This window comes from Gobius niger (genome assembly GCF_951799975.1).
Source record: "Gobius niger genome assembly, chromosome: 19".
Taxonomy (NCBI): Eukaryota; Metazoa; Chordata; class Actinopteri; order Gobiiformes; family Gobiidae; genus Gobius; species Gobius niger.
In genome coordinates, this window is record NC_136870.1 from 11274389 (window position 1) to 11297842 (window position 23454).

General features: G+C 43.7%; 1 protein-coding gene across 2 annotated transcripts; it reads left to right on the top strand.

The window, feature by feature from the left end:
* Window positions 1-239: 239 nt before the first annotated feature.
* Window positions 240-23176, top strand: rab11fip3 (RAB11 family interacting protein 3 (class II)). Of its 2 annotated transcripts, XM_079578151.1 has the most exons (14): window positions 241-2806; window positions 8402-8495; window positions 10235-10311; window positions 12233-12405; window positions 15122-15325; window positions 17504-17641; window positions 18639-18674; window positions 18785-18878; window positions 19006-19250; window positions 19551-19632; window positions 19710-19847; window positions 19933-20088; window positions 20195-20335; window positions 20420-23175. In XM_079578151.1, the coding sequence occupies exons 1-14, from the start codon at window positions 1370-1372 to the stop codon at window positions 20531-20533; spliced, it is 3129 nt and encodes a 1042-aa protein (XP_079434277.1). In that variant the 5' UTR covers window positions 241-1369; the 3' UTR covers window positions 20534-23175. The 2 variants fall into 2 exon arrangements, with proteins under 2 accessions (XP_079434278.1, XP_079434277.1); XM_079578152.1 differs by lacking the exon at window positions 17504-17641 and having other exon boundaries at window positions 240-2806; window positions 20420-23176.
* Window positions 23177-23454: the final 278 nt, after the last annotated feature.

Below are 23454 nucleotides of genomic sequence, written 5' to 3' on the forward strand. Positions count from 1 at the left end.
ATGTGTGCAGTGTGCGGGACCCAGTGATCAGGTCATTTTTACCCTAAAACGTGATGTAATATTGACAGGAGCGTGTGACTAACGTGTGAGCTCGCTTTGCCCAAAAAATGAGAACCCACGCTCGGGCATGGATGATCTGAAGTCTAAGTCAGTATTACTTCCACATGATCTAAAAGCGCTAGAGGAAAGTGACACTGCAGGTGCTGTGTACGCGTGCGTGAAACGTCAGCGGCGGTGCTGTCTGCGGCTCTGCTGGAGGAGGAGGAGGATGGGGCACTGCTGATGCTGATGCGAGAGCTGTCCGCGTCACAGATCAACATCGCCCAAAAGGAGTCACGGCCGCGCGATGAAGCTGTTTCTCATTAATTGATGTATTTTCAAGTGTTAGTATTTTTCCGCGTTGGACCCTGAAGCGGATGTGTTGTGGAGCTGCTGATGAATGAAGAAGAAGAGGGACGGTTTGGTGTCGGGGGTCTGGCCTGCCTTCCTCTACTGGGAGACACAGGTGGATTGGGAAACGGCGTAGAAAACCAAGGATAAAGCGAAAACACCGAACAACTGCCATTTAACTCCGTCTGTCTATTGAAGGCCGCACTTTACACGCAGATGTGTGGCGTTAGTTTAGTTCAGGAAAGTGTTGTTTGGCGTGTTAGCCAGCTATCGGGCTAATTTGGCTAGCTGCTCAGTTAGCCGCTGCTGGCCAGTGGCAGGCAAGAAGCGAAATGCTTGAAGGACGATCTGTAATAGCGGGATTAGACCGTTTTATTGCGGCTATAGGTTAACGTTAGTTACTTGGGAACATCTGGTGAGATTAGCATTTCACCACGCCTGAAGTGAGGCTCCCGTCGTTGCGCCATAAGCACATCTTGCTCGAAATTAGCTTTTGATGTGATAAGTTAATCAGATACGGCTACGAGAGCTGCTGTTGTCAAACACGAGTGTTTAGTGCGCAACTTCACCCCTTCCTTTGCCTCTGTTGGACATGTACAGCAGTTATTATTTTTGGCATGCTTCTAAAACTGTATTTAGTGGAATGATGTGGATGCCTCCTGGGACATGGACCTACCATCAGAGGAAAGGACACAGTGAGTCATACTGTGAGCAACATTACTGCTCTTTTTGACCATCTCGTCAGATTCATATGAACTGGACATTTTGTTGAAATCAGAAAAATAACAGAGTGATTGTTATTCATTTGCCAAAAAGATCCCAGTAATCTTGGGATTAAAATAGTAATTTCTGCCAGCCGATATATAGGCATTGTTTTTGGAAAAATGGGTCTAGAATTGAAAAACTGGATCTTGACTGTCATGAGATGAAATTAAATAGGGAGTTTTAAAGGGATTACTAGGGGACATTGCCAGCCTAAATGGAACCTGCGCTCCTGTCTGGCCCTTTGGGGCACACGCAGTGGGAGACAGAACAGCCATTTCCTCTGGGATTTCACTCTCTGGACTCCGACAATGGGAGTGTGCTCTGCCAAAACAAGAGTGGTCAGACAGGTTTGGGTATGGGACATGGAGACCAGGACAAAGCATTCAAGTCATTAGGTGAAGAAGGCCTTTTTCAAAACAACATGCCCGATTTGGACTCTCTCATTAACATTGCAGAATTTTCTTATGGCGAATTGCAATATAGGCGGGACCAGCAAACTAATTCCCAGGATTTGACTCAGAGAAAGCAGGAATTGTCCCGCTCAGAGTCTTTGGATGAGATCTGTGGCTCCACGTTGTCGTGGCTGTTTTCCCCGGGCCTCTTTGAAGTATCAGAGAAAAGCCGTACCTGTGACCAATTGAATCAGCCATCAGAGGCTTCTAATGAGAACTCACATGCTCCATGTTCTGAGGCTGAGTCACTGACTGTGCCAGCATGTTCAACAGAGAACACAGGTATTTCTGTTCCTCCAGATTCACATTTGCTGGTAGATTTCTTTTCAGATGACCCCTTCTCGCCATGTGATGAAATTGTCACAGAGGAGGCCATAGGACTCTCTCCCTCCCAGGACACTGTGTCACCTGACATTAGAGACAAAGGTTTATACCCAGATCAAGTGACTGATCTGCCAGTAACTTGTACCTCCACGACACAGAGTTTACCTGAGAACTGCCTTCCACTCGAGCACATAAGCCCTCAGGGGGACTGCGTCGAACGATCTGTGCCTTTGTTGGATTTAGAGGTTCCACTTTGTGATAACAGCTTGTGTCCTGCCAGTCCTGTTTCTCATCTCAGCCCTTTACTTTTATCAACTGAGCCAGAGCCAACGGGACTTACTGTAACTTCAAACCAAGGTGACGTGTTAGCGCTGGAGTTGTTAGCTGAAACTTCACCTGAGGAGACTGATACTGTTCAGGGCCACACGGGACCGGCTGACACAAACCAAAATGAAGAAATGAGTGACAAATTAAGATCTGAAGCCAAAATTCAGGATTCAACAACGGCTTCAGATCTTTGTACAGCTACTGACGAAGACCACAATGGGGATCACTGGAATTTACAAAATTGCACTTTGGAACCTGAAGCAATGCCAAATAAGAATCCTAACCACCTAGAAGAAGCAGACATCTTGGATTTTTCAGTTCAGGACCCATCAGCGGAGTCAGAATGGACTAACAAACAAACTGTGGAGACACTGTGCCTCCCCAAGATGGTGGGAGATGACTCAGTGCCTATGGTTCCAACTGTCAGCACAAGTGAACAAGACGTCTCCCCTCTGAAAGCCGTGTTCGACGCTCTGGATCAGGACGGGGATGGCTTCGTTCGCATCGAGGAGTTTATGGAGTTTGCAGCGGCCTACGGGGCAGATCAGGTGAGATACAGTTTATTGTTTCGTCTTTTGTTCGGAGTTGGCAGGGTTTGCCGAAAGGGTCTTTATGCAGAACTAAGTGATTTATTATTGATTTTGTGCAGGCCTTCCGAGTGCCCTGTTAAAAGCTTTTATAATGGCATTAGTGGAAATCCTAGCCAGCATTGTAGTGGGTTAAATGACTCACCCAGCTGAAGTCACAATAGTTTGTTTTTTTGGACTACTCACTTGAGTAATAATTTAAAGTGAAGCTGACAGTAAGATGGAGAGCAATTGTAAGAAGAGGTAACTGGAAACTAGCTGGATACAATTTCTGAGTGTAACCGTTTTCTTATTGATATCAGTTTAGATTTCCACGGCTGTCCTTTTATTACAGAAGCATTGTAGGAAATGCTGTTGGATAGTAGTTGTTGTTTCCCCCATGTCTAGATGGATTTCCTCTGGGTGTCCCATCAACCCAAAACATGCACAGTAAGCTAAAACCTCCAGCCAGATACTCCTGACCATGAACCCGACCGAGAGATGGATTAAAAGCACTGTTTGAAACGGACACATTTATAGGGACAATAATGTCCCTAGTCCACATGACATGCTTTTGAAAATTTGCTCTTTTGTTGCCATCACAAGCTTAACAAAAGCAGCCTGTTGCCTTAGTGTTTGTTGAAATTCTTACATGTATTTTAAATATATTTTATGTGAGCAAACCACCATCACTTTAAAAACAGCCCTGAGATTCCCAACCCAGAATATACCTAAATATTTCAAGTACTTCTTTAAGAACCATCTGTTGTCTGGCTCTTTTTAACACTATTAATCCCATACTGGATTAGACATCCATCCACATTTGGTGAAGTGTTTGGTAAAGCCCTGATCTAAGTCTCAAAGCACACTGGTTGTAATAGGTTCAGTGAGGCCTGGCATTGCTTCCATATGTCAGATGACAAATCTTCACATTTGCATATCCCATTTGGTTTATGGATAATCTCTTAGAAGAAAATTATGCATTGTCAACATCAGCCAGTCACGCCACAAGCTATAACATGCATGTTGAGGCTGGGGGGCTGCACAAACCTAGCATAACATTTAAGATGAAAATTACACCCATTTCATGTTTTTCGGGTCTAAATTACAGTTGGTAGGTTTGACTTCTCCCCCAGTGAATTATTCAGTTTGTGTACAGTAGTCATGTGCTTCCAGTGGGGTTTCAAATGTCTGTTCCTGTTCGACACGTTGGTCCAGCCTCCTCAAATGTTTACCAGAAAAAACGTGCTTCAGCAAATGATCGCACCATCTGCAAACAATGACGTGATCTCACATTAGTAAAACATGGTGTGAAATAGTGAGGTAACTTCAGACCACTAAAGATTAACGATATTGGATTTTGGCATAGAAAATAATTTTTACTGGGACAATTTAAGTTTTACCACATTTATTTTTTATTATTTTCCAGAACATGTTTTTTCAGTTTTAATAACAGGGTTTGCAGGTTTTCATTTCAGAGCATTATGTGAAGGGAAATTTGTCAGTAGTATTTTTGTCACTTTTTGAATAGACTTCAGTGAAATGTCGTTTTTGAAAGGGGTTTTAGCCGTTGGTGTCCTGGTCCGCTAATGCACTTTAATCCTCGTTCAAACCCCCTGCTTTGGTCGCTGGCTGTCCCGTGTCTCGCTGTAGGTATCTGTGGATTCCCAGGCAGAGAATTGTGAAGGATTAAGAGTAAAATGTTTTCCCTGACTCAGATGAACTTCATAGTTTGGGTGTAGTCTATAGGCCGGGACTTTGTTGAGAGGGGATTGTACATTTCGTTGCTGTTATGTCAACTCTTTTGGCGCATCACATTAGCGTTGCACAAGTTCATAGGTGTGTCTTATTTTGAGTTTCATGAGACTTCTTTATTAAGCTTTTAACCATGTTGTAACGTTGTTCCCTCATCAAAGTTTTGAGTAATCTCTTTTCCTTAGTCGTTTCTTTCTTCTGTTGAATAGGAGTGAGAACCTCTGGGTACCTCACATTTCGATTTGATACGCAATACATGGCCCACGATAACCTTACTCATTCACTTAACTATTAAAACTTCCCTACATATTAGTTAATTTAAATGATACAATGTGAAATATCAAGGCTTTAGCTGCTCGAAACAAGGTTTATAAGCCGCCCACAGTTATGTCTGGTATGTCCACTCTAAAGTTTTGGTTGGAAAACTACGAAGCGATCGTTCAGATTGATCACTTCTGGTATGTCTTGGTGAATTGGATATCAAGTTACCAAGAGCTGAAGGAGCTGGGTCAAGCTCTTACAGGAATCTCCTCTCAGATTTCTTCCCTCACTGACCATGAGCCAGAAACACGTCTGCTATTTCCTTCAGCTTCTGTTTAATACCATGTTCCAGGACATCATTAAACTGATGTCTATCCCTAGTGGAAGACAACAGCTTTATCCGTTGGATTTTGAAGCGTCTGTGTTTCATCAAAGACTAACCATAACATTTATAAACAACTGCAATAAATATGTTCAAATTTAGATAATAGATAAAGCCACACAAAAAGTCAAATATTGCACAAAACGTCAGAATCAGAAGTTATTTCCAGAAAGAGTGTATATCCCTTATTGTGACCCTATTTAAAGGTGCAGACCTATACATATTTCCAGGGTATTGAATGGAGCAACATGATTTCTTCATTTTAGCCACACTGAGGTAGCTTCAATTTCAAATTTTCTGCTCAGCGCTTTCGCAGCATGAACGAGAAATAATCCACAGGGGACGGTAATTAAGTTAAGACAAATGTGACAGGTAAGTTTCTCAGTCGGCACATAATCCTATGGCTCTTATTCCCCCACTATGGTTTAATTAGCAAAGTATTTTACATTTTAAGGATATTATTAGCGGCAGTGATAGGTTTTGCATTGACTCGATGCTTCACCACAAATATCAGTAGAGTCACAAAGCAGGAAAGAATCCAGTTAGGTATTTGCATGGCGGCGCCTCAATGCGAACTATGCAAATGCCTCCTGCAGAATAATTCCATGGCAAGATATGACGAGCGCTACAGCTTTGCTCCACACTGTGAGGTTTCAACATGAGCATCACGGCCCCCAAACCCTGCAGATAAAGCTCCCACTTTATTGCGCTGCTTTTATTGAGTTTTCTCAAGTACACGCATGGCCAAATATTTCTTTTAGCCTCGTAACGGATCCCAATTTGAGGCATGTGGACCAGATTGTGAACATCTTGTAGTGTAGTCTTGTTAAACCGCCGATTGAGCAGTATGTCATTTTTAACCATATTCACATTTGTGCACTAAGTCAACCCCCCTAGAGTTTTGGTTTCGTTTGACCCCCTTTGGACACAGAAACCATTCCCGACTGCATTGTGGTCAGCCCTTCATCACTCTACACTCTTTTACTCAGCCTGCTCTCCCCCTCACCCGCTGCTTTTATGCACTGGCCTTCTAATCCACAAAGGAATGCCCCGTACTCCCAAACCGTCCCATTTACCCATTCAGTTTAGTGCACTTGTTTAAAAATTCACATTGAAAAGATGATAGAAGATCTCCCTGGCTTTTGACATGCCTCCAAGCCTATAATCAATGGTTATTAGTGTTTTGCTTTCATACACCATGTAAAAGTTGCCCCAGGAAAGACTAAACTAAAGGGTACTGCCCCTTTGCGCGGGGTTATGCACAGCAGAAGCTTGTGTGGAGGCAGTGAGGCATGCCCCGGCTCTGATTAGACACAAATAGAGGGAACTGACAAACCGCGGTCTTCGCTTCTCCGTTGGAAGTGGAACTGAGATGAGGTTTTTTCAAAGTTTTTGCCACTGTGGTCACCGATGTTGCACTGCGTTTACATGACCTCACCGTAGTTTTTTTTCCTGTTTTGTGGCCAGAAAATCTGACTTTTTAGTTTCCTCACTGGGACCGCGAACACGTGCCACATTGATGATTCTTTCAGTGTCTGTAAATGTGCATGAAAGCAATGTATTTAATCTGAAATAACCCTCATATCTTAAAAAAATAAAAAACAAATCCCATATAGGTTTCTGTAGAGGACTGTTCGACACAAGTCAACTTTAAATGTAGCACGAACCACAGTTTGCAAAGCACATTGACTTGCAACGCCTGTCGTCTTGCCTCGCTGTGCAGAGGTGTTTCTGAACAGCGGCTTGGAAAGAAAAGCTTATTTCCTGTCAACTGTCATGTACCTGGGTGAAACGGAAAGCTAAAATGACGCGACCACTTGTCATGACAGGCACGCCATCTCATAATATCTAAGATCTTCCCAGCCGTATGGGAAACTCTGCAGAGACACACGGCATATGAATGAGAAGCTAAACTTAACATTACACTGTTAACCGCAGTGAGATCGGCGCCCCTCCTCTGCAGCTGGCTTTAATTCACAACATCAGAAGCCCAGTGCATTGTGGGAATACGCTTCATCACTGTGCAGATATAGACACTGCTTACTGGATTCAAAGTGTCCCTCATTGGCTTTGTGTGCTCTGTTTCCTTGAAGAATATGTAAAAAGTAACCACAAAAACCTCCCTGTGCTGTCCCACAATCCCTCCCAGCTTTAGTCAGCGTTACATGCCACAAATTACAGCACAATCATGCACAGCCTTTGGCTTACTCTGTTATTTGTGTAAATTGATTTTGATTGCGCAGCGCCATTCAGAACTCTGCTAAGACTGCTTTTCTGCGTGACGGCTACAGCTACAAGAAATATGAGATTCATAAACAGCAGTCTGCAAACGTATGAGATCATAATAATACAGTTTAGTGCAGGCATGTTAAAGCAGATGGAGCAAGCGGCCTTATGAAGTCTGCTTGATCATTGTAGCCTATCTCAGACTAAACTGTGCTGCACATTTGAGTCAGTTTTCGTGGTTCTACATAAAACATAGATTCACAGCAATGAGAGCAATGTTTTATTCGGTGCATGTAGTCAGTGGAGCGGACATCTTCTTGTTGCCAGGATACGGCTGGAGGAATATACAGCATGTAGGTGCACTTACGTAACTCATTTTGCACTTGGGCGCACGGAGCAGCTGCTCCTTTTGCCTATATCTTCTCATTAAACATTCATCCTTAATAGTGAGTTTTATTTACCCCACAAGCCCGATCATGTGACAAAGCGCTTGCGTCGCCTCTTTTGTTTGGCCTCTCCCTCGTCCCTGTAAACCCAGCATTGCTCAGAATCCAATAAATCCAGAAATCCCTAGACACGAAAGCTCAGCAAAAACACTGAAGGTCAGAAGTCCGTTTTATTGGTGACATTTTGCTCCTAGTGGCACATGATGGGCTGCACGCTATTCGGCTGTAAAACCGTCTTTGCGAGGAGAACCACTGTAAACTTGCTGTTTTAGTGCTTTGTTTGCGGCATCGTCGACTGTAAATTCTTGATTTGTTTCTTTTGAATGCGGTTAACTGTTTCACTCACGTCAAACACAGCAGACCATTTTTTCCCTGTGTACAGCAAAACCTTTCCTTGCATAATTTATTACATCATCTTTGTGTATCCAGCAGTGCATATGTTACTCCAATGAAGGCTGACGTTGTTGTTATTGTCAACTAAACAAAATGATTTGTTTTGCTTTTTAGGTAAAGGATCTGACCAAATTTCTGGATCCCAGTGGTCTGGGAGTGATTAGTTTTGAGGACTTCCACCGTGGTATATCCGCAATTAGCAATGGAGGTATGTTTTTATGTGTTACTTTTCTATTTCTAGCATCTTGAAGCTTCTTTTAGACGTGTCCTTCTATCCTGAAGTTGAGGCTTAAGAGCTGCTCTAAACCCACATTTAACCATTTCAAGTCTACCAAAATTACACAGACGAATGCCCCAAGTCTGATGTCACCCATTAGTGTCTTCCTTATTGGCCGACCTGCCACTATCCTAATTCTAGAGTAGGCTGTACCAGCACGTTCTGGAGCCTACAATTACTCCACAACATCTGGCTCTTCGTCTTGGCACCCGATACGGACACCGCACGCTGAAGGAACAGATCTATGAAGGATTTAGAGAAAGCAGCGCGATGACCTACATCCTGGCTATCGGACCCTACTATGTAGCTCTTTTTTTTACTTGCTGCCCTACTAATCCACTTTGACATGTCATAAAAGGAGTTTTCAAAGTGAGCCGGCCAATGTTTAACACAAAATAGAAGTGTGTGGAGAGCACAGCCCCTAAAGATAAAGAGGTGAAGCAGTGCTCGACATATAGTTTTATTTATGTGCATACAAGAGGAGCAAACACATTTCATTAAGCTCTTTGATACTGCGTGTTATAATGGAAAACCCTGTCTGGGACATTTACCGTCTCAAATTCTTTAGAGGCGAGGTTTCTGTTTATTTTAGTGACACAGAAACAAACAGTGCTCGCGCGGTGTCATGAGTTCACCTGTGTTGACACTGTGGCGGAGCATGGGGGTGACGTCACCACAATACACCACTGTTCGCTGCAGCCGCTCTCTCCTATTGATCCAGAGCACTCCTTCCCAAAGCTTTGTAGGTTGCACATCTCTAGTTACTCCAGCTATGAATTGTTAATGCGCTGAAAAGCCTGAGCTGCGTGGCCACATGGGTAAATTGGCGTGGTTTCATGTGGGAGGGGGAGCAAGGTCCTGTTCGCTTAAATAATTTAGGCCTGCCCTGTGTGGTTTCCTTTTTTGGCTACACACGTACAGTTAAGTTATGCACAAAATGGACCCATCTGTCAATATGATTTCAATTAAAATTACGGACAGTCATTTACCATCATAGCTTTTAATAAACACTTCCCTGTCAGCTGTGGAAACACCCCTGTTGGATGCCTAAGACGAGAAGGAAGCAGTCTCTGCACTTTGATAAGTCATGAATCTTTCAGTAGCTCACAGGTAGCATTTGTTATTCTGTAAAAGTGGACTAAAAGAGCAGGTTATGTCAGACCAGCGGCCATATAAAACATCAGGGCCTTTTCAGATCCACATTTGTGTTCACTTCTCACTGCTGGGCGCTATTCACGGCACTGTTGACTCGATACAGGAGCACCAAAGGAATCTGGGACGTCATCTCTCTCACATTACACTGGTTTTGTGTCGATCCCTGTGTCTGTATTTCATAGATACAGGTCATGTTTACCGAGTTTTTACACGGGAGCTGCGTGACAAGGGGAATAGCTGTGTGATAAGTCCTCATAAATAAAGCTGAATATTGCTGAGGGTAATAAATATGCCAAGGTACAGTCGACCAGGACATTTAAATGTGCTGAGTGGATAAACCAAACACAGCAGTCTGACATATCAGCTCTTCAAACACAGAAAGAGCAAAGTCCTCCTATCTACAGTAGTTTATTTTGACACTATTTGAGTCACTGTCATTAGTATTGGGACAGTGTTTCTCCATTTACTGTGTTGTTGTCACTTCACTCGTTGACCCGTCCTTTCCCTCCTCTCAGGTCCAGAGCCGCAGCTGTACGGTGTGAACTACAGTCCGGGCGACGGGGCTGTGGGCTGCCCCGAGGAGTACGATGAGGTGAGCCAGTGTCCCAGTTCACATCACCGCAGCAGGTCACAGACTGAACTCCCCGTGCACTCTCTCTCTCTCCGCTCTCTGTAATTCACTGGGCTATCATTACCACAATGCGAATTGTCTGCCCAAACAGCCCGGGCCCGGCATCTGGCAGCCCACATTTCAGGGTATTCTTTTGCAAATATTGAATTGGATGGAATGTGCCAGTAGATTTTGACCCCGTGTGCGGGCTTATGTTTTTACACTTGCGGTCAGCATTTCTGGGATTCCTGTCTCCTCATGTGCACAGAACTTGTGTTTTTAACTTCGTTGTTGCTTGCTACTTGAAATCTAGAGTGGCTCTGCCGTTGTCTGACCTTGATACTGAGACTGTGTTAGCTGCTGTAAACTATCACTGCCCTCATTTGGTCAGGTTATGAAGTGCAGCACAGACTCTGACAGTTGTAAGTGCAAGAGATGCTTCTTTTTCCCATAGTCCAAGGGTCTTCAACCTTTTTTACCCCATGAGCTACATTTATGTTACAAAAACTTTGACGACACTTGTGTAACTTCTTGAATATTCCACTATTTGTGTGATGTAAAGGTATTCGTTCAACCCAGTTTTCACTATTTAGCAATTTGCCGATGAACGACGTTTGGTTGTTTTTGACTGAGATGTTTTTCCCCAATCTTGAGGCCACATTGTGTTCTGTGTTAAAAACATGCCCTAGTGAACAGGGATCTTCAAAATATTTGTGTTCTTGTGGCCGCTGTTTACTGGAAGCCGGGAGCCGTCTTTCTGGGGGAGGCTTGTGTACGTTTGAAGTGGATGCCACACCTGTGTCCGCGGCCTTGTTTTTTTTCCCGCTCAAGTTTTTGGCAGAAAAGGGTTCCTCACACTCAATGGCTAAGCTGTTCTCGCCCTGTTTGCTCTCAAAACAGCCAAGGTGAGCCTGGCAGAGGGACGCGGTGCCCGGTCCGCCCCATATTTTCCCCCTTAAACTTAAAACCGCTCCACCTTTTTTAGTAGCTTTTTCACATTTGTCTGACCACTCTCCCACTTTGCAGGGATATTGATTTTATCGTCAGCTTGCCATTGTTTGTTTTCCCTGGGCACCACACTTGATCATTTACTGTGCTATGGAGATATGTATCACAGGGTTAATCATTTACACTGTCACTCAGAGTCAGGAAGTGCACAAACTGAAGATTAAACAGTGTTTCAGCGGATCGTGTGGAGTTTGAGCTGGCACTAGGCGACGTTGGACTTTATCTCCGCCCCCTCTGACCACCCAGCGGAACGACGTGTTGCTGCTGCATGTTTTTTTTTTTTCTTTTCTTAACTTGGCCTCCAGCTCCACTGTAAAGTCAAGGTGAGACAGCCGACAAAGCTTTATGGCACAGACGGGACTTTGTGCTGGTGACTCTGGGCCGTGACAATGGTTGTCGGGATGGTGGGCAGTCCTTTGTGTCCAGCAGCTGCAGACCCTTCCTTCTCACTGGTATTTCTCACTCTTTATTCCTTACTTTTGTGATTTTCTGTTCTTAATGGTCAGTTTTGCTGTGGCTGTTCGGGGTTTGGACTTGTTGATCAGAGGCGTCGTAGCAGCAGGTTGTGCTGGTTATGAAAAATAGCAGACGGCCTGTGAAGTGCTCCCTGGGGTGTTGGGCTTTATTAGTGTTGGTAGCTGCTGACTAGGCCTGAATATTAAAATAAAAGGCGCTGTATTTTCATTACTTGACTCTTATATTTAAGTTGGTACTATAGATGAGATAAAATTATTATAGTATAGACATAGTGCCACAGTTACAACCTTCTTACAATACAAAAAGGCAGATTATCCCTGCTAGTTATAAAGTGAATTACAGTAGGCCATAAATATACAATTAAGGCACCACTTAACTGTTGCTATACTTCACATACTTTCTGTCTTCTGTTTTGCAGCAGAATGAGGTGACGGATAGTGCGTACTTGGGCTCCGAGAGCACGTACAGCGAGTGTGAGACGTTCACAGATGAGGACACCGGCGCCTGCGTCGCACCGGAGATGCACGAGGACGTGGAGACGGACAGCGGCATCGAGGCCACGCTGCACGACCCCGAGGACAGCAGTAACCGGTGTGTAGGCTTTTTGATTTTACCTGTACATTGTCCACAATAAAGGTGGCAATGATGGCAATGAACCAGTCCGTTTCAGGGCTTTCGCATTAACTATAATCAAGTGGTTAATATGTTCTCAACAATATACTACAAAAGTGTGGAGATGTATTTTAAGAGTATACTATAGATGATAAAGCAAACCTGTTGACCGCACATGTATCCGGCCTCACGTGAATCCGAGGTAACTGTACATTTCTGGTAAATCTCCAAATTCTTCGTTAGCTCACATGATATTTCAGTGCGAGCGGCCAACAGCGGATCAGTGACTTTGGTTCTTTTTGGGTCAGCTGAGAAATAGGCTACAACTACTGACCGCACACAGCAAATGAATCACACGTTATTTCCAACTTTCGCTATCTTGTTCCTAACTGTAATGACTCAGAAGCCAGCAGTGATAAGAGCAGCTTTTGTATCGCTAAAAAGCAAATCTATTTCCGAGATAGCTTTAACTTTATGAGCGCAGACCTTGGAAACCGAGTGAGGCTACAATTTCATATCGCTTGATAAGTCGTGGTGTTCAGTTTTAGTGGATAACGTGACTCAGCCGTTCCACTGTTATCTCCTGCACTACTCTTTAAATTAGCTGTTAGAAATGTGAGATCATCGTGGGAAATTATCCTCGGTCCACACCAGTGTTGGCGTTTGTGTTCGGCCCGACTTTAGGAGGAAGTGCTGGCGGTGGCCTTATCTGCTGACATGTCTCTCTGACTCGCTGATGGATGGGGCTGCTCTGCTTGGCATGGTCAGTGTAGAGGCCTCCATCCTTTGAGACTTGAATTCCAGGAAGTGTTGAGTTAGCGCTTTTTCTGTTGTTTTTCCCCCGATCGTCCTTTTTTTTTTTTCTCTCTCTCTCCTGTGGCCGGGTCATAATCTCTCCACGTGCCCCCTTAGTCATTCACACACCGCGTTGGGGCTTTTGTGTCGGGAAATGTTTACTAAGCTCGTGGGGCAACATTTCAAAACGGATCGCAAAAACATTAGCCGTCTTTGTTTGAGATTTGATAGATTAGGTCAGATCATCCGTTATTTCCCAGTTAACTGTGCGTTTAGAAGTATTTAGGATTTCAAAGTCTTTCCAGGTTAAAGTGTGGAGTCATACGGGCTCAAAATGTGTAACAAAGCTTGTTCTTGTTCTTGATTTTTACAAGAACGAGTGTTAAACCTACCGAGTTGAGGGATTGTACTGTATGTCGACGCCTCTTGTGAGCGGTGCCTGAGGTCATGTGTTGTAGTACTTTTAGTTAACCTCAGTGTGGGCCTTACTCACGCACAGAAAGACACAGGCGCTGGGATTAAGATTGTAACAGGATTACCTCCCCCACTCTCCTCTGTCCCGCTCTGTCCAACCGTGTCCCCATACACTCCCGCTCTCCTGGCGGTCAGCGGGGTTGTCTGTCGGCCGTTTCTTAGCGTCACATCTGATTAGCCCACTCATAGATACCTCTGTAGTACCGGGCGGTCATGCATACTGGAGGCTAATTAGCAGCATAGTCTTGTTTTGTTTACTCCTTGGTGGAGAGTTTTAGCTGACAGATTAGTGACTGTAGGGTCTTCAGGATTCCTCTCTGGTTGTCTGGAGTTTTGACGCCCGCTGCACCGAGGCTCCAGAGCCAGGGCAGCGGAGGGCGAGTCAAGATGAGGTCTCTCTCCTCACCGTCCATTTGTGTGAGGCAGCTCAACCGAGGGCCCACTTACAAGAAGTTGAAGAAGGGGTAAGTGTGTTCCTCACGGGGCCATTGTTCAATTTAATTCAGCCTCGTGTTTGTCACAGTGAAGGTATAAAAGTAGTTTGTTGTGTCATTGTACGCTGAGAATGCAGAGCAGTTTGTGCTGACTTGGTCGTCCTCATCCTGCGCATCCTGTGGCACCAAACAAGGAAAAAGGAAAAAGCCTTTTTCAGCTTTCCTGTGAAATAAAGACCGGAGTTGGAGCTAAAACAGTTTCGGCGGCGTCTGTTCCTCAAAGGCCAATTACCAAACAGTGCTTTGATATCTTGTTCATGCTTGACCTACATCAACAAGCTGTCCATCCCAGCAAGCACTGAAGTACAACCATTTTGTTTAAGCTATAGCAGACTGGGATTAATGTGAATTAACGGATTAACTCGATAGTCGTTACTTGTCCAGATTGTGGATCTTTTATTTACTTTGCTGCTCTTTTACAATTTGTGCTTCTCTGTTGGTCATCATTCTGTAGGATTTCATGAAGTTCCTGTTTGGCTGGACTTTTATTTAACTATGTCTCAGCTTTTCATTATTTAGTCAACTTTATTTACCTTTCATGTACAAAGCAGACTTGCAAAGCAGACATGCAAATAAAAGGAAAGAGCTGAGGGAATGTCAATTTCCTACATCCTAAGATATACAGTTCAAACATAACTCGCACATAACGACAGCTGGATTCAAACCGCTGTGGATGAAGGCTCTTTCCACTAAGCCACTATTGCCATTGCTCATTTGACTACTTGTATGCCCATTAAAGATGCTATGCTCTGCTGGTGCCAAGACTGGATACACGTTGAGCATTTTGATTTTAAAGGGCAGGCCATTATTTATTGTGAAGTCTGTTGTCTGTAAGATAAAAGCTCTATTTGTTCCTGTCCCAGCTCACACAGTTTGTGCTTGTTACCGATAACTGCCTCGCTGCAGCTAAACCTCTCCCGCGTGTCTTGTAGGTTCTCCCTGAACTCCGAACTCCACAACCACTCGTCTTCGCTGGTGACGGTCATCGGCGGAGAGGAGGAGCACTTCGAGGACTTTGGAGAGAGCAACACGTCTGAACTTTCGTTGGAGACCAGCGCGGACCAGAGCGAGGTAGACGGCTCCGCCCTCACCACGACGCCGCAGCAGCTCAATGGATCCGCCCTGCTCTCGCCCAGGTAACCAAAGCAAACGAGTGGTAACTGTAAATCAGCTTGTGACACACTGTAGGACGTGGTGTGCTTTCCTGAGCCTAAACGTCAACAGAGAGATGCTTTGTTTCAACAACACACAGTGATAAGCCTCAGCGGAGATGGCACTCCCCCCGTCGACCGCTTTTGTGCCTGGGAAAAGTCGAGATAAGTGGAAAGGATTCTGTAGCAACAGCTCACACCTCGTTTGTATTGTGGGCGTGTCCCATCTACGATCACCCGCCTTCCTCAAATCCTAATGGCAGATCAGAGAATAGTTAGTCTACTCGTTATATTTGCTATATCAGGTTAAAGGAACAGGCCACCGTTTTTCCATACTGATATATGTTCTTGCCTGAGCTTAGACAAGTTGATACGTACCTGTCTGGTCTTTGTGTGTGGCCGTGGAAGAGCGTGGTAGCTTCCAAATTCACCCCCATTTGGAGCTATTGGAATATGCTGGGAGAGGCCAAATGCTAACAACATCTTTCGTCTTTTTGCGTGACTGAGCACACTCACAAAGACCAGACAGGTACGCATCAACTTGTCTAAGCTCAAGTAAGAACAAATCTCAGTATGGGAAAATGGTGGCCTGTTCCTTTAAGGTGTTTGTCAATAGCAGCTTTCTGCACATGGACGATAGAAGCTTCCGGGAAGGAGAAATGATGCTGCAGACAGTCTTTTATTGTTGCTCATAATAACAAACAGCAATGATTTCGAGTCTTTTGCCAATAGTTGCCCTCATTCCGTCACAGGAAGCGTTTATATGAAGTCCAGAGCTGGTTTGTAACAGATGACATCACCCACATGTTACACAGTGTTTGGTTGTCAGGAACTCTCGTCCAAAGACATAAAAACAAAACTGCCTCCCACTAACTTCACCCACTCGGTGTGAATGCGTCAGCGCGTTCTGGGCCAATGGTGCTCATCACTGGCACATGTCGGACCTACACCCACCCACACGCTGCCGTCTCCGAGGCAACAAGTCATTCCTGACACCAGCGTTAATTTTAGCAACACATTTTAGTGCACTTTGAGTCTTTTGTGGATTCGTTTCCAATTTAGTCTTTTTTTTAATTAGTCTTTAATTCATTTTTGTCGGTAGAAATATTACATTGACAAAAACTGTGTCAACATGTATAACGTCGCCCTCTACTGACTTGAAAGCAATCGACGTGGCTGCATATGACCATCAAGTGACTCTACTCAAGGTCCGCGTCGGGAGGGAGGTTTTTCTGCCGATGTAAACGGGAGCGGTGCCAGCGCGTTACATAATTCAGGGCCCAATTGCTTTCTGAAAAAGCGATCAGCTGTTAGAGGTGATACGAGGAGAGGAGAACATAATAGAAAGGTTGGTTGGTTTCCCTGCGTTTTAGCTTATTTAAACCTACTTCAGTAAATATATAATCCTTGGTGCTAGAATGTGGAGGTTTAGGCCACGGGGGCATATAACTTTATCCGTCAAAATAAATGCCACATTCCTGAGAGGTCGTGCTGGACCCAGTCGTAGGTTGTGCTCACAATGTTCTAGAGTTGTTGTTATAATTTCAGATGGAGCTCTGGGTTTGTTTTTGCTCACAAAGTAGATATTGAACTTTTTCATGTGGATAGGCTACAGAGATAATAAACATAAACACTATCACCATAGACGTCTGACATTCTCCACCTCTGTTGAAAGTTCTGATGTCACGTGAATGCAAAAATGACTTGATTTTGACTTGTGTTTTGACTTTCGCCCCTGTGCCCTGTACTGCAGAGCGTGTTATCAGCTACGTCTCTTTCTTGTGAAACAGGCGTTGTCTGTGCTAAACCGCCAATTACAGCAGCTCACTGACATAATAAATATAGTTACCTGCTGAAGACTGCACCAACATCCCAGGCCATATGTGAGCGTTACCTGCGAGTGGATTCACCTTTAGACACTTTTTTTGTGGGTTAACTTGGTCAAGGCAAATGCAACGAGACAAACTGAAACTAGACTTGAACTTTTGCAGACTGTTGATGTGCGAAATCAAAACCCCCACCTTTTGCACATGTCCTATCTCCCCCTGCCCTGACACTGACTTTGTTGATGAAGTCACACACTCCTTGTCCCACACACGGCTCTGCTCCGTCACTCACTGCACCTCCTGTCTCCTCCTCTGTCCCCTGCTCTCCTGTCTGCAGTGGACCCGCCCCTCTCCCCGACTGCTTTCAGAGCTTTCTCAGGGAGGAGGCTCTGGACTTTTTCTGTAGCCAGTGTCACAAACAAATCAGTCGCCTCGAGGACCTCTCCACGCGCCTCAATTTTCTGGAGCTGACGAGGTAACACCTCGCTGGCGGCCCGCTCCGCTCGTGCCTGTGTGTGCCGTGTTGATTAGAAGCCGCACCTCCACGTCACACCTCATCCCCTCATGTGCATGCAGTGTCTGTCGGATTAGTTCGGCTCTTGATAGAAGCAGCATGGTGTAAAAGTCTATTTTCGGCTCATAAGTGCTTTTCAATCGTCTCTCACCCCATGCATTAAGCAACGGTGCTGTAGCTTCATTGATAGAAGAACTAGTTCTCCTGGATACATCTTTAAAGTGAAAGATGAAGCACACAAAGCATAAAATAAATCTTGCAGACTTAAATTAGCCATTGCCCATATCATTGGTCGTCTTATTGTGTGTGTTTGATTGTGAAGTGAATATGGAAATAGGTTTTCTACTTAACATTTGACTTAATTTTAATTTACCCAATCTGGATTCCTTGTTATAGTCCTAGTTCAGTGTAGGATCCACCTTCACATTCACTGTATGTGCACTAATTATAGTAATAACTCTTCACAAACAAGAATTTAGTATTTTTTAATGGAAAAATTTGAAGTTTGGTTCCAAAAGGTCGCAGCTCCGTCCTAAAGCTTAGGCTTAGATTGTATTTGCTTTACCAACTGACAAAACCATGCCATTGCCATTTTCCATCTGCTTTACAGGGGCTCTTTTTTTACAAAGTGCTTCATGCATTTGTGCTGTTGAATGTACAATCAAATAACAATACTTCAGCAATAAACTTACTCATCTGTTGTTTTTTGAATGGTAAGAAAACATGCTGGCAAAACGACCCTCTTTTGTCACTATGTTTCCTTCCCCAGTGTGTTTGCGTCAGACTGCTGTGCTGTGATGGACTAATATGCCGTCCTTGTAGTGTTGTGTGACATTGGGGCCATCTCTGGTGTGACGAAAGGTTGTCATTGAGCCTCACCAGGAGATGCTTTCTCCTTCCTCTGTCCTTTTTACTCTTCCTGACCATTTTCCTGTTTTTTTTTTTTATCTCTATCCAGCGCTGGCAAGAGGCTGTCCAGCAAGAAAGTGGCAAGGTAAGCAGAACAGTTACTTGAAAACTGCGGTGGCTTCGAGTTGGAACTGTCAGTATTTTTTTACATTTGGGTATATTTTTGGTTTGTAACTGTGTTATTTTTCTGCGCAGACATCTACTGCAGAACAGCTCCATGACTCTGGACACGGTGAGCGACCTTACTCGGGACATCCTGGAACTGGCGGACAATGACATTACTGACAAGGTACGTCGCAGCTGTGTGGTAAATGGTGGGCTCTTGCTTGAAAGTAATCAATGTGATATTTTAGTTATCTTTTTTCCAACACTAGCAATAGACCATTGATCTGATGAGTACTCCTGTCCTGTCCCAGGTGCTGTTGTTGGAGCGGCGGGTGGCAGAGCTGGAGAAGGAGTCGGAGGCGTCAGGAGAGCAGCACGCTCGCCTCCGTCAGGAGAACCTGCAGCTGGTGCACCGCGCGAACGCCCTGGAGGAGCAGCTGAAGGAGCAGGAGCTGTGCACAGACGAGCTGCTGCAACAAGAGGCCCGCAGGCACAAGGACTCTCTCAGCAAACTGGAGAGGGAGAGCGGGCTGGAGCTGGAGAATCTGCACACCAGGTACACTCATGGCTGTGAAAACATTAGTGGAGATTAGTTAGTGTTTTTGTCCAAGTGTAACGGACAAAAACACTAACTGTAGCGAGTAGACTTGCACCAAGAACATATTGGTAACGCAGTGTGAGATTGATGTTTGTACCCTGTAGTTACTGTGTCTGAGAAGTTTACTGGCAGGTGTTGACTGTAGTCAGCTCTGCATGTGAACTAGTGTTGTTGTATTGGCATTGTGGCTCAATACTGCCACCTGCTGGTAAAGCCATGCTTCTTTGGAGTATTTCTTAAAATATCTTTGGTTTCCAGGCTTCAGCAGCTGGATGAGGAGAACAGTGAGCTGAGGTCATGTGTCCCATGTTTACGGGCCAATATCGAGAGATTAGAAGAGGTCTGTATAAATCATAAACCTCCTATTTGCCAAACTTTATTATCAAACAACTGATTATCTTTGCTTTGATATGACAGGAAAAGAGGAAATTGCAAGATGAAACGGAGGCCCTGTCAGACCGGTTGCAGGACGAGACGGAGAACCGCAGTAAACTGGCCAATAAACTGAGTCACGAGCGTCATATGAACCAGAAGGAGAAGGAGAGCACACAGGAGGTAGGACATAACAAATACTGCTCTGTACACAGTGAAAATGGCGCCAGTCATTCATTATCTCTGTTTAAACGTCGTCCTCCTGCAGCTGATTGAGGACCTGCGTAAACAGCTGGAGCACTTACAGTTGTACAAGTTGGAAATCGAGACAAAGAGAGGACGCAGCCCGGGCGCTGGGCTGCAGGAGTATCAGACACGGACACGAGAGGCCGAGCTGGAGCAGGAAATCAAACGCCTCAAACAGGTACGAAAAGCTCCTGATGTGAAATAAGATATCGTCTAGACTTTGTAACACTGCAGAGACAGTGGCGTTCTAATTGTTGATTGATTGTTTTGTTTTTTTTGCTCAGGACAATCGCAGTCTGAAGGAGCAGAATGACGAACTGAATGGACAGATCATTAACCTGAGTATCCAGGGAGCCAAGAACCTCATGTCAGCCTCTTTCTCCGACTCTCTGGCAGCTGAGATCAGCTCTGTGTCCCGCACTGAGGTATCAACAACAAACCCTGCCAACTCTGTTCTTTGTGATTTATTTTTTTGTAACTTACTATACAATATTGTTCTCATTGTTTAGCTGATGGAGACTGTCCACAAGCAGGAGGAGATCAACTACAGACTGCAGGACTACATCGACAAAATCATCGTGGCTATTATGGAGTGCAACCCCTCCATTTTGGAAGTCAAATAGACACCGCGCTACACAAGGGTTGATGCAATACCGGAGATTTTATGGAGAAAAAAAAAGTAACTATAATATTTTGGCCATATAAGCAAACCGCTTAACTCCAAATGAAGATGAATTAAAAGAGAAATTTATGACAAAATAAGCTATTTGTAAGAAATTGCTAAACTAGTATGTGGATGTAAACCAAGCTGGGTTCTGGTGACCTCCATGTTTGTGGCTAGAGGAACCCACATTTCTTTAAAACGTGTATGAAATTCTATTGCAAAAATCCTCCAAACAATATCCAATCCAAAGTGTCAAAACATAAGTACAAGGAACCCTGAAGGTTATGTCTAAAGGTGACTTAACACCACATTATGTTGCTGTATTCTATTGGACAGAGCTGAATTTAGTTTAGGTGACTAATCCTCTTAAAGTTCGTATGATGCTCTGGTCCAGAAAGGGCAACTCCTTGATTTAGTTTGACGTTTGCTGTGTTGCCTACAAACATTTTCTTAACAACCCAAGTGAGGGGACCAAAATGCCCGGAGGGTTTAGCGTGGATTTGTTTTGCTTTTGACAAAAAATAAATAAAAACACTAATGTGGGGATGGGAAGGATGCTCAGTCATACACGAAGGAAGTGGTTACATTTGCTTCTTATCATTTCTGTTTTACAATGAAACAGGGTCAATGTCTTAGGTGGGCTTTAACCCTCGATAATAAACACAATTCACATGTACACGTTATATTAAACTGACAAACACTGTATCGGAATTAAGATTTCTGACACTCACTGGCACTTTGTAAATAGTAAAAAATTCTAAAGTCGGATTGTCCTTTATCGGTTATGCAACGCCCACCTGAACAGTGTCCCCTGCTTGAGTGAAAGCGATTTAGGGAGCAAGTTTATCTTTGTTTTTCCCTACGCAATTGTATTAATTACAGGATTGTTTTGACTGACACACAGTGGGGTTATGTGAAGAAAAAAAAATTGTACTTTGCACTAAGTTTTGTTTTATTTTTGTTTGTATGTATGTACAAAAGTTAACTGTAAAGGGATTCAAATGCTGACGAAAAACTAGAGACACTCGCGCCAAGAAATTTCTGCGTGGATATTGAGGAGTAGCAATACAAGTGGACGTCTTTGGGAGGAGCTGGACTTGATATTTCTAACTTAAAAGCAGCGTCTAGAAGAGGAAGGACTGATACTTGCCTCGCTGGTACTGTGCAGCGCTTTGTGACTACTTCCGGACGTCTGTTGTCCTCTCTTTAACTCTTCTCAGTGGACTTCTATGAGAGATCGCCTATGTCCAAAAAAGCCCGGCAATGGATCGCCCGTCACTCCGCGGGAAACGTGATGTAAATGAATTGTAAAGTTTTTATACTCATTCTAGATTCTAGGTATTTTTATAGTGGGAAGAACTGGCTCCTTTTCTTGTGTGGAAACGGCCACACTCGTATCTTCTCTCGCATGTAGCGTGTACAGTCGATGTCTTTCAAATCAGATATTTATTCACAACCGCTCAAGTCTCTGTGATGTACTCTGCGGAAAATTTGTATATTGGTATTTTTGGAATCGTTAAGGACAAAGAAGGCAATAGTCTATTTGTAAAAAAGAAAGTTCTTTACATAGAATAATTTAAATGATATTGTGTTGAAGTGAGCCGTGCAGAGGCTTGGATGTGACTAACTTTATCCAACTTTAAGGTCAACAATGCTGATGTGGTCATGGCCTCATCCAGGTCGTGCGGAAATTATGGTCTGATTTTTTTAGGGAAATCCAGCATGGCACAAATACTCATTTCAGATTAAATGATCAATGAACTTCAATGCTTATTTATTAGCTTTGTGAATATAGGTTTGCCAGTACCAGATCTAATTTTATGCTCTTCACGTGTTTGAGTAGTACATTAGGATCACACAGTGCAGGAAAACCTCCCTGCTGCTTAGTGTAAAGGCTTATGTTAATGGCCACTGAAACAGTTGAGACCAGAGTTGAAAACATTCCCTTTTTGCAGAGCTGAAAGTCGCGGCACTTTAAACAGATTAATTTACTCCTTTAAACTTCTTTTCGATTTGACCAAAGACGGATGTTTGAATATTAACTGACAATGTTCTTGATCAGGGTCTGCAGTTTTGGTTATATCACCCAAGCCAGTAAAACTATTAGCTCATCATCAATGAACCAACTGGCCTGCTATAGTCCAACACTGTGCCTCTGTCCTCATGCTTCGATACCAAGCTGTCGATGAGCCTTTAAGAAAGCACTGACTGGGTGACTTCTTGTGTCAGTCTGTTGTAATATTATTGAAATCAAACATGTAAATATGAAATGTCCTTTTGTGAACTCTTTTCTTTTCACGCTCACTTCCAGTGTCCAAAAACGTTTGCTTAAGGCACAAACATCACTACTGTAGTAGTGCATGGCTTGCCAGTATGTCACATGGAAGGAATAAAAGAAAATATTGTAGAAAAGAGAAATTTAAGAAATTAAATTTATTATTTTCAAAAATATTGTATAAATTATATCAGTATTGGTTTCACAGCTGTATAATATTTTTGAGGATTACCAAATAATCCTTATTGTTATGGGAAAATGTACTGTAATTGCGGTCGTTGTACAATGATATTATTTTACAGTAAGCAGTGAAAGTAAGACTAGAAAATAAATAAAGGCATTCAAGTAGTTATTGTGTCGTCTCTTTTGTTTTACAATGCATGCATAGACACACTGTAATCCATACCATCAACATCATGCTGTCTTCCAAGGTCTTTGTCATTTGCTGCTCCTGCAAGTTTTGTAACTTCAACACACCGACACCTTGACCTACTGACCACAGTGACATAAGCCTTTACTCTTTAACCCCTTCTATAACATGCATTCATTTCGATTTTATAAATAAAAATCTTGGTCTCGTGATTTTGTCTATTACACATTTGTCT

Excerpts from the sequence above, each read along its gene's own strand:
- rab11fip3 (XM_079578151.1), top strand. The coding sequence starts at position 1,370 with ATGGAACCTGCGCTCCTGTCTGGCCCTTTGGGGCACACGCAGTGGGAG. Across the intron at positions 17,642-18,638 it reads AATTTTCTGGAGCTGACGAG|CGCTGGCAAGAGGCTGTCCA; the intron begins GTAACACCTCGC and ends ATCTCTATCCAG. Across the intron at positions 18,879-19,005 it reads ACAATGACATTACTGACAAG|GTGCTGTTGTTGGAGCGGCG; the intron begins GTACGTCGCAGC and ends GTCCTGTCCCAG.